At 41.0% G+C, this 12,418-nt stretch overlaps 2 protein-coding genes across 2 annotated transcripts; one reads left to right on the top strand and one right to left on the bottom strand.

Moving 5' to 3' along the window:
• Window positions 1–231: 231 nt before the first annotated feature.
• Window positions 232–4,896, bottom strand: LOC127356852 (uncharacterized). Its single transcript, XM_051388884.1, has 4 exons — window positions 4,797–4,896; window positions 3,305–3,818; window positions 2,984–3,153; window positions 232–2,185 (listed from the first exon to the last, which is right to left on the bottom strand). Exons 2-4 carry the CDS (start codon window positions 3,764–3,766, stop codon window positions 1,063–1,065), a joined length of 1,755 nt encoding a protein of 584 aa, XP_051244844.1. The 5' UTR covers window positions 3,767–3,818; window positions 4,797–4,896; the 3' UTR covers window positions 232–1,062.
• A 2,068-nt stretch (window positions 4,897–6,964) lies between these two features.
• LOC127356623 (heat shock 70 kDa protein 1-like) lies at window positions 6,965–9,819 on the top strand. The gene is made up of 2 exons (XM_051388543.1): window positions 6,965–7,126; window positions 7,725–9,819. Exon 2 carries the CDS (start codon window positions 7,744–7,746, stop codon window positions 9,661–9,663), a length of 1,920 nt encoding a protein of 639 aa, XP_051244503.1. The 5' UTR covers window positions 6,965–7,126; window positions 7,725–7,743; the 3' UTR covers window positions 9,664–9,819.
• The last annotated feature ends 2,599 nt before the right edge of the window (window positions 9,820–12,418 follow it).

The following is a 12,418-nucleotide window of genomic DNA, read 5'->3' as shown; positions in this document are numbered from 1 at the left end:
TCTTTGTGTTTGTTATTTATAATTAAAATTACAGCATTTATTTGTAGCAACTTTCATACATGAAATGAGCTCAAAGTGCTTTACAGTATGAATAAAAATACAAAGTTATGAGATAAAATGTCAAAATTATGACATGAAAGTCATCTGTAGTGGGAGAAACTAGTGTGAAAATTCACAGAAACAGAGGAGCTTATTCATCCAACTGTCAAACAACACATAAGGAGGCGGAACTTATCTTGGATATTTAAGATTTATTTGTTTTTTGGTACAGTTTATTATTCTCTGCGGCACAAATAAATAAAATATTATCACAACACAATACCCGTAATACCAGTAGTACATGAAGAATGGGGAGCATAGCATAGCATCACCAAACTCCATTCAGAAAACAAGCATTTTAAGTTTTTTGCACGTCATTTTGCACACAGACCCGACAAAGTATCAATTCAGACTTATTACAAATCAACATCATCATTATTTCAGCATCATTTTGATCCATTAATTGACATAAAATCACAGTTTATTTCTCATTCATACTGCCGCAGTAGATTAGATCAAGCCGACAGATTAAAGTGAGAATATTTGAAAATGGCGTTTTTGCAACAAATGACTCACACACACACACACACACACACACACACACACACACACACACACACACACACACACACACACACACACACAATAACATCTGACTGACTGATTCAAACAGCAAAAACACAGATGTGCTTTACACAAACACTGCTGCTGCCTGTGTGAACCTTTAATATTTCTCACACAGACTTCCTGTGCAGAACATCGACTCAAATCTCAATCAACACACAACAAACACAAAGAGAAGTAGAATTACTCTCTACTAAAATCCAGAGTCCATTAACAACTTAAACTGATGAATTGGTCTTCAATATGTATGTTTACTGTGTTTCCCAGTGATTGCATATATAAAGTGTCTAAATGTCAGAAAGTAGAGTCAGTAGAGTCAAAGAAGTTTTGATGATCTGCTTTAAGCATTGACTTTCAGTGTGTAAGTGATCAGCAAAACCTTTAAGCCAGAGACCATTTCTATTCTTCTCTCTTATTGAACTGTTTATCCTGCTCATCTCTCTTTGTATCTCGTGAAACTGGCCTTGCATTGAAATATACGGTGTAATGATCAGATATTTTGTCATCCCAGACAACAAGATTAGAGACTTCAACGTTTCTGGTGATGACCAGATCCAGAGTGTGACCTGCCCGTTGTGTCGGCTCCCGTACGTGCTGCTCGAGGTCGTAGATCGGCAAAATATGATCAAACTCATCAGTGAAGGACCTCTTTTTCTGATCGACCCAGATATTGAAATCTCCGGTTACAACGATGCTGTTGTAGTTGTTGAAATTAGCCAAGAGGTTTTGAAACTCATTCAGGAAGGCTTTAAATTTGGCCTTGTCGTACCCTGGTGGGTAATACACGTTGATGAATGGGACCCACTGGTTCCACTCATCATGATGCAGAACTGTGACAACACATTCGAAGGTTGTTAAGAAGTTCAAATGTATTTGTTCACCCTGCAGCTCTGGTGAGAACTGAATCGCTACCCCACCTCCTTTCTTTGGACGAACCCTATTCTGATAATAGTAATGGTAATTAGGTGGCGAGGCCTCCTTGAGGACTGTGGCGGCATTGTTGTCTTGTAACCACGTCTCTGTTGTGAGGAAGACGTTCAGGTTGTTTTTTGTTATGAGCTCTAAGATCCTGGATATCTTGTTATTCATTGAACGAACATTAAGTAACCCAACTTTAATTGTTCCAGGAGGTGTCTGGGTGTTCTCGAAATGTAGTTTTCTTTTCTCATTCAAGATGTTGATATTGTATTGGTCCTCACTCGGCTCATAGTCCTCACTCGGGTCATAGTCCTCACTCGGGTCATAGTCCTCACTCGGCTCATAGTCCTCACTCGGCTCATAGTCCTCACTCGTCTCATAGTACGGATCCCTGTGCCTATCGTCACTATCTGTCTCCTTATCTCCCTGATCACCCCCTCCCTGCTGATCACTTCCTGTTCCACCTTCTTGTTCATCCTCGTGTCTTTGATCTGTTTGAGATTCAGCAGAAGTCTGCTGGTTTCCACTCTGGTCCCGAGCTGGATTTGAACTCTTGTTTTCCTCGTGTTCTCGTTGACTTTTATCCACCACTTCAATTATCTTCCTGTGAATAATACAAGTGAGAATACAGCATCAATACCCAAAGATCAATGGTGGCTGAAAAACTAATTTTAAACTAAAATGAGATTTCTATGACACCCGACGTCTGACTCTTACCACTGACCTAACCATCATGTGCACTGATTGTTAGTGTAAGGTTAGCCAGAGCTAGACTAGCAGTCGTAAGATAAAGCCAATAGTCAACTAGTCATCATGTTTCAGATATTACTGTATCATTATTATATTAACAGCTAAACTCTAACAGAAACAGCAGTAATGATTGTGAATCTGAACCAGCAGCAAGGAGACTGAACCTTTAGTTCCTTTATTCCAACACAGTGTAACATCACACAGTCTGGTTGTTCAACACTCGGAATAAATAACTTCCAACTTCACTGAAACTGTTCCTGACTGATGGATACGATGGATGATTGATAACGTTAACAGTTACTCACTAATTAACTGGCTACAAACTGGCTCCTCTTCCTCTGTTTCATTCCTCTCCTGCTCTGGTTCTGTGTCTCATTCGGGCCCTGCTGGGTCAGACAGCTAACAGGACAGCTAACTAGCTAATAGCAGCTAATACAGTTAGCATATGCAGCAGTAAGAGACTTACTGTGTCCGTACTCGGTATCGGCTGATAGACTAATTCTGTAGAGGTTGTTATAAGTTTTCACTAGTGTGTTGCTCAGTGGTTGCTGTGGGGTTCCACTACCAACTAGCTGGTAATAAGCTGTAATATTTAAATAAATGTGTTCTGTTTCTAATGTCTGTTTTATGAGAATCACAGAAAACTTCATACTTGATGTTGTCAAAATGTTCCTTCGGCTTCCGGCAGATCTTCAGAATGGCATCAGCTGTATCTCTCAGTGATTGGCTGGCTTCAGTCACACGATTCCTCTCGATCAGGTCTTTCCAGTAGTCGATCGCCTCAGGAAGTTCAAACAGCAGTCCAACAGCTCCTCCCACAAACTGATGATGAATATGAACAATACATGATTCATATTCAGTAATATCACCCTCAAAGGAAAACGGTTATCAAAATCACAAAAAATATTAATAATTCTATATAATGTTCTGTGTAATTTTCAGACAATGTGTGTGTATAGTTACTGAATCTTACTTTGTATTCTCCTTTCAGGAGTCCAGTTTTAGACATTTGTTCAATCAGTTGTTTAAGTCCATCTAACAGTTCGGGCTTCAGGTGGACACTGTTGATCACCAGCGATCGATCGTTATGCATGTGGATGGTGATCTCCCCCTCCACTTTACTTCGTCTGGCCATGGCTTTCAGAACCTCAGCCATAATGTGTCGGTCCACTTCATCCGGGTCTGTGGAGGAACTCTCCGTCTTCAGTCGCTCAAACAGTTTCTGGATTTCTTCTTGTATTTTTTTGCTCTTCTCTTCAATGTCCTGTGTCTCTTTCAAGGTGTCACTGGATTTGAAGCAGTCAGTGTTTGTGGTCTTGCGTTTCCTTCCAGATGGCTCCAACTCGTGGGCCAGAGTCCTCAGCTTCTCTGCACAGATCTCCCTCTGCTCGATCCAGGAGAACATCAGCTCCAGTAGCTGGTCAGCAGTGGCCATGATGGAGGTCTCTGTATCCTCCTGATCCTCCAGGTAAGAAAACTGATTAAATCTGAAAGAAGTCAGTCAGAGGACACTTTGAATTATTTGGTGCAACTAAAAACATCTCCATGACACCTGAGTAAACTAATGTCTAAAAAAATCATGTCTATTTTTATCATTTTCTCTTGTTTTAGATTTCATTGCAATGAATAAAAAGCTTTTAACATGCAATTTTTTAAATAAAAACTGCTGTGAAATCAGGAAAATGTATCCCAAGACATACTTAGATTATTGAACTGCTGGCACAGCTTCAACCACTGTACAACTGATTATACTCACATTGATGTCCAAACAATAAAAATCTACTCTGATGTCTTTATGCTGATATCAGTGCAGACCACATGTACCGAGGTGTGAGACCAAACATACAAATTATAGGAAAACATAATGATGATCGTCTTGTGAGTAATATTCAATGCCCTGTAAAATCCAGGTCAAATATCAGAGTTTTTAGGAGTCCCGAATTTGAAGTCTGAACTGTTTTTTTCTTTTATTCATAGCGACTCCATGTCTGGATTTATTTGCACCACTTCCTCATACCTTACTGCCTTAACCTTGGTGTAAACAGGAAGGGCAACAGAATAAAGCTGTGTCATTATACTGAAGATATTATGAACATGTTTTTGTGATCAGTTTATTGAGATTCAAACCCATTGATATAGAAATGGAGTTTGTTGAAGCACAGAGAAAGTAAATGAATGTCGTCTCAAGAGTCCGTTAACAGAAATGTAATCCACGAGCAGACAGAAAACGATACTTACACATTCTGAGCAGAACTACAGGAAGGATTTTAGACTTTATGAGCTGAGGAGTCTTTGTTTCTAAATATATGTTAAACAGAACAAAGATCTTCACAACCAAAGAGCAGAGTCACAATCCGTAAACTTCTCAGGTGGGTTAAATATACAGAAAGTGTTTTACTTTGAGATTTTTTTTATAAATTAAGATATTTACATGAGGAAAGGCGAAGACAGAAAGAGTTCCTTACCTCTTTCTGAAAGTTCAACGAAAGAAGAAGACAGTAAAGTCAAGCTGAGTTTGTTCCTCTGTCAGCCTGCAGCAGAATATCTTTTTACCTGCAGGTACAGGGGAGGAGCTCTTATGCATGTAACTTGAGTAGGTGTGGTCTGGGATCTTGGTAGGCAGTAATTCAATGGTTACTATTCACTAGTAGCTGAGACAACACTAGACTTCAGCTCTCCAACAGAGGGCAGTATTTTCTCCGGTTTCTCTTCATCGTCTTTCATCTTTGACTGAAGACTTCTGTGGAGAGGAAAACATTTTTTTGTCAGGTTTTACAGTTTGATTGAACCTTCTGCATCTGTGAGAAACGTGTACCCAACAGGATTTAGGCTTCAGTATGTCTGTGTCTTCCAAGGCTGTCATGTGACTCTATAACTATTGCTGTTCTCCCTGTACACCAACAGCTGCACCTCCAGTCACCAGTCCGTCAGGCTCCTGAAATTCGCGGATGACCCCTCCCTCATTGGGCTCATCTCTGGTGGAGATGAGTCCTCCTACTGATGGGAGATTGACCATCTGGTGACCTGGTGCAGCCAGAACAACCTGGAGCTAAGCCTACCATCATTACCCAGGACCTCAAGTGGAAGCTGAACATCAGGACCTGCACGCCTCTAGGACAATGAGGCGTGCAGGCAAGATTGTGGCTGACCCCTCCCACCCCAGACACAGACTTTTTGAAACACTTGACTCTGGCAGGAGGCTGCGGTCAATCAGGACCAAAACCTCTCACCACAAGAACAGCTTCTTTCCATCTGCAGCTGGTTTCATTAACAAGGCCCAGAACCCCCACTGACACCGACTTTTATACCTACCCTGTATATGTTCATTACATTAATGCACTCCTGTTGGTTTTTCTATCCTGCACATTGTAAATATCTTTCCTGTAGACTTAAATTTACATTTATTTGTATAAATAAGCAAACTTTATATGTAAGTTCTTGTTTATTTGAAACATCACTTTCATTCATTTAAAACTATTACTTGAGTATCTGTTGCAGGACATTCAATAAATATCTTTTAATTTGTCTATTTATTTTGAGAAACTTGATGAAGTCTGAATAAGATCAGATAATGACACCGTGGATAAAAGCAAAATAAAGAAAGCGATCCAAACAGCCTCAGACGGATTATTAAAAAGTCCAAATATGATGAAACAGCTTCTACAAAAATGAATAAATATTCCTGAATAAAAGTCTGTTACTTTTATCTTTCTGTTTTCTTTCTGTTGAATGTTGGAACCAGTGAATAAAAACAAGGAATCAAACTGTGAACTCTGTTTCTGTCTGGATTTTGCTCCATTTGTCTAGAAAGTTCTAACATAGACCAGAAAAACGTCATCAATGGATACTGATCAGACAATACAGGAAGTCGGAAATGAGTTGGCCTTCAAAATAAGTCAAAAATGTTTTGGGAGCTTCTTACTTACAGTGTTATTATTGAGATATATATCATTATATGTCAGTGTCCGGCCATATTGTACATGTTATCTCTCTTTTTATATTTGTATATACTGGCTCCTTTTATTGTCTCTATTTTAATCTTTATTTATATTTGTCTATGTTTAATTATTATGGAACATCTTAACAAGGCAAATTACTTGTCTGTGAAAACCCAGTTGGCAATAAACCTGATTCTGATTCTTTGTTTGAAAGTGGAAATATGGAAATAAAAACTAAATAAACAGCCTCAGAACGATAAACAGCTTCTACAAAAGTGAATAAATATTAATGAATAAAAGTTTATTTTATCTTTCTGTTTTCTTTCTGTTGAATGTTGGAACCAGTGAATAAAAACAATTAAATTAAACTATGAACTCAAAGTGTTGAAGTTTCTGGATTTTGCTCCATTTGTCTAGAAAGTTCTCACACTCCTTTTATTACGTAATCACACCGGAAACTAAAGCTGCACTCTGATTGGTCAGCGTTGCTAAGATACATTCAATGTTCCGGAACTAGAATGAGCTTGCCTTCAAAATAAGACAAAAATGTGTAAGTGACCCTCTTATTTAAGCAGTGTTATGACGCAAGATGCTTTTATTTTGAAATGTGCAACAGGAAGCTGTCTCTGCCACAGACTCCTACTTGATGGTGTGTGTGTGTGTGTGTGTGTGTGTGTGTGTGTGTGTGTGTGTGTGTGTGTGAAACGTCTAGAAGCAGCCAGACAGCTTCCACAGATATAAAGCTGCTGGTCGGAGAGCGGAGACAGCAACAGAAACAGATCAGACCGCAGCAGAAGATCCAGAGAGGAAGGAGAAGATCAATCCTCTTCACAACACAGACCACTCAGCACTCAACTGTAAGTCCAACACTCATTTCTCAAAGCTTCATGCTTTCATATCTGCTCCATTCATATCTGCGTTTTATTTTGAAGGGATGTAAGTAGAGCAAACTCTTTAGTTTTTAAATGTTTTCTTGAACACGAGAAGCTCAGAAAACATTTTCTGCTGCATTTTTACACAATTTGACTTAAAGTGAACAATATTGAACTAAACTAATGATGATAAATATGACTGTAGACTGTGACATCACCATCAGAAATACTTTATTGATCCTTTTATTGGGGGAAAATAAATTGACATCACAAGAAAATAGAAATAATAATAAAGAACTTTAAAATATGTGCATTATAGTACAAAATATAACAACAAAGTATAAAGAAATAGAAAATCAGACATGTAAAATATGTGTACTAACTGTTATATAACAGAAGTGTAATGAATCGTAATAATTAGTGTTGATAATGTTGAGCAGTGGATGAATAAGTGTGCTAATGAAGAGCAGAACAGTATAATGGCAGTATTAAGATGTGCTGTGAGTCAGTGCACATGTGCAGTAATGTGCTGATGTTTACTTCCTCCAACTTGTTTCTAAAATGTTGTTCAACTGTTTGACAGACGAGCGTCTCCAGTGAAAATGTCTGCAGCTAAAGGCGTAGCGATCGGCATCGACCTGGGCACCACCTACTCCTGTGTGGGGGTTTTCCAGCACGGAAAAGTAGAAATCATCGCCAACGACCAGGGCAACAGGACCACCCCCAGCTATGTGGCGTTCACCGACACCGAGAGGCTGATCGGGGACGCGGCCAAGAACCAGGTGGCTCTGAACCCCAGCAACACTGTGTTTGATGCCAAGAGACTGATTGGAAGAAAGTTGGATGATCCAGTGGTGCAGGCTGACATGAAGCACTGGCCCTTCAAGGTGGTTGGAGATGGAGGGAAGCCCAAAATCCAGGTGGAATACAAAGGGGAGGACAAAACCTTCTACCCCGAGGAGATCTCCTCCATGGTCCTCCTGAAGATGAAGGAGATCGCCGAAGCCTACCTCGGCCACCAGGTGTCCAACGCGGTCGTCACGGTCCCGGCGTACTTCAACGACTCCCAGCGACAGGCCACGAAAGACGCGGGCATCATCGCGGGACTGAACGTCCTGAGGATCATCAACGAGCCGACGGCGGCCGCCATCGCGTACGGTCTGGACAAAGGCAAGAGCGGAGAACGCAACGTCCTGATCTTTGACCTGGGCGGAGGCACCTTCGACGTGTCCATCCTGACCATCGAAGACGGCATCTTTGAGGTCAAAGCCACGGCCGGAGACACTCACCTGGGCGGGGAAGACTTTGACAACCGCATGGTCAACCACTTTGTGGAGGAATTCAAGAGGAAACACAAGAAGGACATCAGCCAGAACAAGAGAGCCTTGAGGAGGCTGCGCACAGCTTGTGAGAGGGCCAAGAGAACCCTGTCCTCCAGCTCCCAGGCCAGCATCGAGATTGATTCTCTGTTTGAGGGCATCGACTTCTACACCTCCATCACCAGGGCTCGCTTTGAGGAGCTGTGCTCCGACCTGTTCAGGGGAACGTTGGAGCCGGTGGAGAAAGCCCTGAGGGACGCCAAAATGGACAAGGTGCAGATCCACGACATCGTCCTGGTGGGAGGCTCCACCCGCATCCCCAAAATCCAGAAACTGCTGCAGGATTTCTTCAACGGCAGGGAGCTGAACAAGAGCATCAACCCAGATGAGGCGGTGGCTTACGGTGCTGCCGTCCAGGCCGCCATTCTCACGGGTGACACCTCTGGCAACGTTCAGGACCTGCTGCTGCTGGACGTAGCGCCTCTGTCCCTGGGTATCGAGACCGCGGGAGGAGTCATGACCTCCTTGATCAAACGCAACACCACCATCCCCACCAAACAGACCCAGACCTTCAGCACCTACACCGACAACCAGCCCGGGGTCCTGATCCAGGTCTACGAAGGGGAAAGAGCCATGACCAAGGACAACAACCTGCTGGGCAAGTTTGAGCTGACGGGAATCCCGCCCGCTCCACGAGGGGTCCCGCAGATCGAGGTCACCTTCGATGTGGACGCCAACGGCATTTTGAACGTGTCTGCGGTGGACAAAAGCACCGGCAAAGAGAACAAGATCACCATCACCAACGATAAGGGCCGTCTGAGCAAAGAAGAGATCGAGAGGATGGTGCAGGACGCCGACAGATACAAAGCCGAGGACGACCTTCAGAGGGAGAAGATCGCTGCCAAGAACTCCCTGGAGTCCTACGCCTTCAACATGAAGAGCAGCGTGCAGGACGAGAACCTGAAGGGCAAAATTAGTGAGGAGGACCAGAAGAAGGTGATTGAGAAGTGTGACGAGATCATCGGCTGGCTGGAGAACAACCAGCTGGCTGATAAAGAGGAGTACCAACACCAGCAGAAAGAGCTGGAGAAAGTGTGTAACCCCGTCATCAGCAAGTTGTATCAGGGAGGAATGCCCACTGGTAGCTGCAGAGAGCAGGCACGAGCCGGCTCCCAGGGGCCCACCATTGAGGAGGTGGACTAAAGTGGCCCTTCATATGGACTTATTTTAAATGTTTAATATAAAACTTTATACCTTATATTTTAGATTATGTCTATGTTCATGTGATTGAGAACTGGTTCTTTAATATGTTTAAATGTTGCATTGCTGGACTTTGCAATAAAGCTGATGGTGAATAAAGTTTTATGTGTCTCTTAGTTTCATCTTCATCATTAACGAAAGATTTATAACATTCACAGTGAAGAAGTGCAGCCACAATAAGATCAATATCAGAGTCAATGTTAGCTGTTACAGTTTAACATTTTAAAATTATGTGAGGTTTTAAAATGACTATAGGTAATTCAAACTTTACTGATAAATTTATATAATTTATAAGATAAATTTATGCTCAAGTGAGGTAAATTATGAATATCTTGACTCGTTAATGTGATCAGATGTCACAATGAAGCAGTGCAGTTCACAGAAACAACCACTAGATGTCATAATTTGACTTTCGGCATATTACCTCACTGTTTTCAGAGGTAAATACTTTATTTCATGTCTTATTTAAGAACTGTGCTTTAACAACTTTAACAGTCTTTTTTTTTAATCTACTTAATGCGATCATTGAATTTCCAGACAGGAATTAAAATGACTGCAGTCTAATGACTTACATATATCGCACAAAGTCAGTGACCTGATGGTATTTTTTACACATTTACAACATAATGTTTTTTTGCATATGGTAAATTTTTTGCTTATGGTGCAAATGTTTGCCTGGTGTATTTGAATATTTCTGCATACTGGGGTCCATATACAATGTAGGAAGCGTATTAATTGGGAATGACCCCCCCCCATGCTCTCCAGCATAGTTTAAAACATGACGTGACCATAAAAAGCCTTGAAATATTTAAACAAGGTTCACAGTGTTCACGACTTACAAAGTCTAACTCAGCTGTCTGACACACTGCAGCCTGAAACATTAACTGAAAGTCATTTTTAAACAATGTATTTGTATCTCATTAATCAATGGCCAACATTTCCATACGTTTGGCCACAGTCACCGGCAGCTTCATTTGGGTAGGTTTGTACAGACGGCTCACGTGTTACGTGAGGTGTTGTCTTTGACAGCAGCACCTGACAGGCGGGCAGGTTTAGTACAGACACCGCTTCCTGTTACAGGTTGCTCAACTCTTCCATTGATTAGAAGATATATTTCAAAGAATCAGACGTCATACAAAGTTATGTCAGAAATGCAGTTTAGCTCACAGTCATTATTTAAGCAATGCAGTTCACCTTCCGGTTCATATTTAGTGCTCGAGTGCTTAATGTGTGAAGGCCCTATCGAAACTGCTCCAGTTATTGTTTTAATACCAAATGAATCACATTTTTGAAGGCCTAAACGTGCCCGAAAACTCATGAAACTTCGCACAAAATTCAGTCATGGCGAGAATTTACGTATTCTTCTTGTCTCGCACATGTGCTTCACAAAACGGCAAAGCTACGCCCCCCAGAATCAGCCCCCAAGACACGTACGACCGACATGTACAAAAATGGGTATACAAGTGTATCATGATCAGACAATCAAAAAATCCTCTAGGATTCATACCCCAAACCCAACAGGAATATAATATATAACATATAAGGTTCCACATCTTTCATGGAGCAGATTGGACCATGTACATTGATGAATTCCCTCGGAGGAGTTAGTTAAAGTACAACATGTGCAAATCACCAAAAATGGTCACTACACCCAAAATGTCCGACTTCCAGTTGGGTTTGTGTCCAAGAGGCTTTTTTGTACCTCTGGACACGTGTACCCATTTTCACACATATCGGTGCCGGCTTTAGTTTATGCCCCTCCCAGCCACAGTCATGTGTGAGATTCATATGACACAAACATTTTCACCACAACTGACATGTGCACCACGTTTCATGAGGTTCGGAGCATGTTGAGGCAGTGGTCACTGCTCTTTCTGTCCAGTGTGTAACATTGAGGAGGATCTATTGTAAAATGTAATATAATATAAATCGGTATGTTTCCATTAGTGTTTAATCAGCTGAACAATCGTTGTGTTTTTGTTACCTTATATGAGACATTTATATCTACACTAAAGCTTCTGGACTAAAAACTTTTTTTAGTTGATTTAAAAGCTTAAAAGTTGTGAGTTAGTTCAACTCAAACTATTTGAGGAAACCGATCACCTTTAACCGTTTAAGTTAATTGTACCAATTCCATTAAAACTAAAAGTATATTTTACACTCAAATGCAGCGACTCTCCAAACAGCTGATGTACGATAAAAACAGTTGACAATTACTTGATCATCCATCACATGTTTGTAGTTATATAAAGTCAACTTAAAGAAAATGAGTCATGAATTGGACAAACTGGAATTATGTGACAAATGTAAGTTGTTTAAGTTGTGTAATTCATGTTTGAGTTGGGTTTAATGTTATGTTATCTTAACTAACTTCTTTTATCAAGATATGTTGTTTTAATAGATCAAGTTTCCTTCAACTGTTCAACAGGTTTGTGACTTTAATATCCAATTTTAGTTTTATTTGCACTGATCGATAACACTTTTCAAATAGAGCAGGTACAGTTTGAACTTGCTGAAATTATTAGCAAATTACAATAAACTATCTAATAAAAGCTGGCAGAACAGCAGCAGTGTGTCGCTCGGGGCCACAGAAAGTCTGGATCGTGACCTGTTGACAGCTTCATTTGGCTGTGTTTGTAAAAAAAGGGCGTATGTGGTACATCAGGTGTAACCAGTATGACAGCAGCACAATGTGGCT

Source organism: Dicentrarchus labrax, unplaced genomic scaffold (assembly GCF_905237075.1).
Source record: "Dicentrarchus labrax unplaced genomic scaffold, dlabrax2021, whole genome shotgun sequence".
NCBI classification, from domain to species: domain Eukaryota; kingdom Metazoa; phylum Chordata; class Actinopteri; family Moronidae; genus Dicentrarchus; species Dicentrarchus labrax.
This window is presented reverse-complemented; position numbering and strand designations above follow the sequence as displayed.